Source organism: Eimeria mitis, genomic scaffold (genome assembly GCF_000499745.2).
Source record: "Eimeria mitis Houghton genomic scaffold, Emh_scaff497, whole genome shotgun sequence".
NCBI classification, from domain to species: Eukaryota; Apicomplexa; class Conoidasida; order Eucoccidiorida; family Eimeriidae; genus Eimeria; species Eimeria mitis.
Window position 1 is genome coordinate 14443 of NW_013573269.1, and position 413 is coordinate 14855.

Here is a 413-nt window from a genome sequence, read left to right on the forward strand (position 1 = left end):
TTGCTGCTGCTGCTGCTGAATGAAGGGGACGGGGGGAAGCGGCGGTGCCCCCGGCGGCTGCCAGCGCAGTGCAGGAGAACATTGCTGCTGCTGCTGCTGCTGCAGTTGCTGCTGCTGCTGTTGCTGCTGCTGCTGCTGCTGCTGCTGCACAAGAGGGACGCTGTCTTCGGCGGGCTTCTTCCCAGATGTATCATAGCTGACGCATGGCTGCAGCAGCAGTGTGCTGCTGCTGCTGCTGCTGCTGCTGCTGCTGCTGCTGCTGCTGCTGCTGCTGCTGGCTGCAGCTGGTTCTGCTGGGGCTGGAGCGGGGACGATAGACAGCTTTCTAAGAGACCACAGCGCAGCCTGTGGCTGCTGCTGCATGTGCTGCTGCTGCTGGTGCTGCAGCAGGTGTTGTTGCTGCTGCCTCTGTA

At 63.0% G+C, this 413-nt stretch overlaps 1 protein-coding gene across 1 annotated transcript in view; it reads right to left on the reverse strand.

Annotated features, from left to right (window-relative positions):
- The window catches only part of EMH_0014300 (uncharacterized protein), a gene marked incomplete at both ends in the record, with an annotated part of 8173 nt that overhangs the window by 5304 nt on the left and 2456 nt on the right, over positions 1-413 (reverse strand). The window contains one exon of the mRNA XM_013500054.1: positions 1-325. Coding sequence (XP_013355508.1) covers positions 1-325 — 325 coding nt within the window. The remainder of the gene's footprint in view (positions 326-413) is intronic.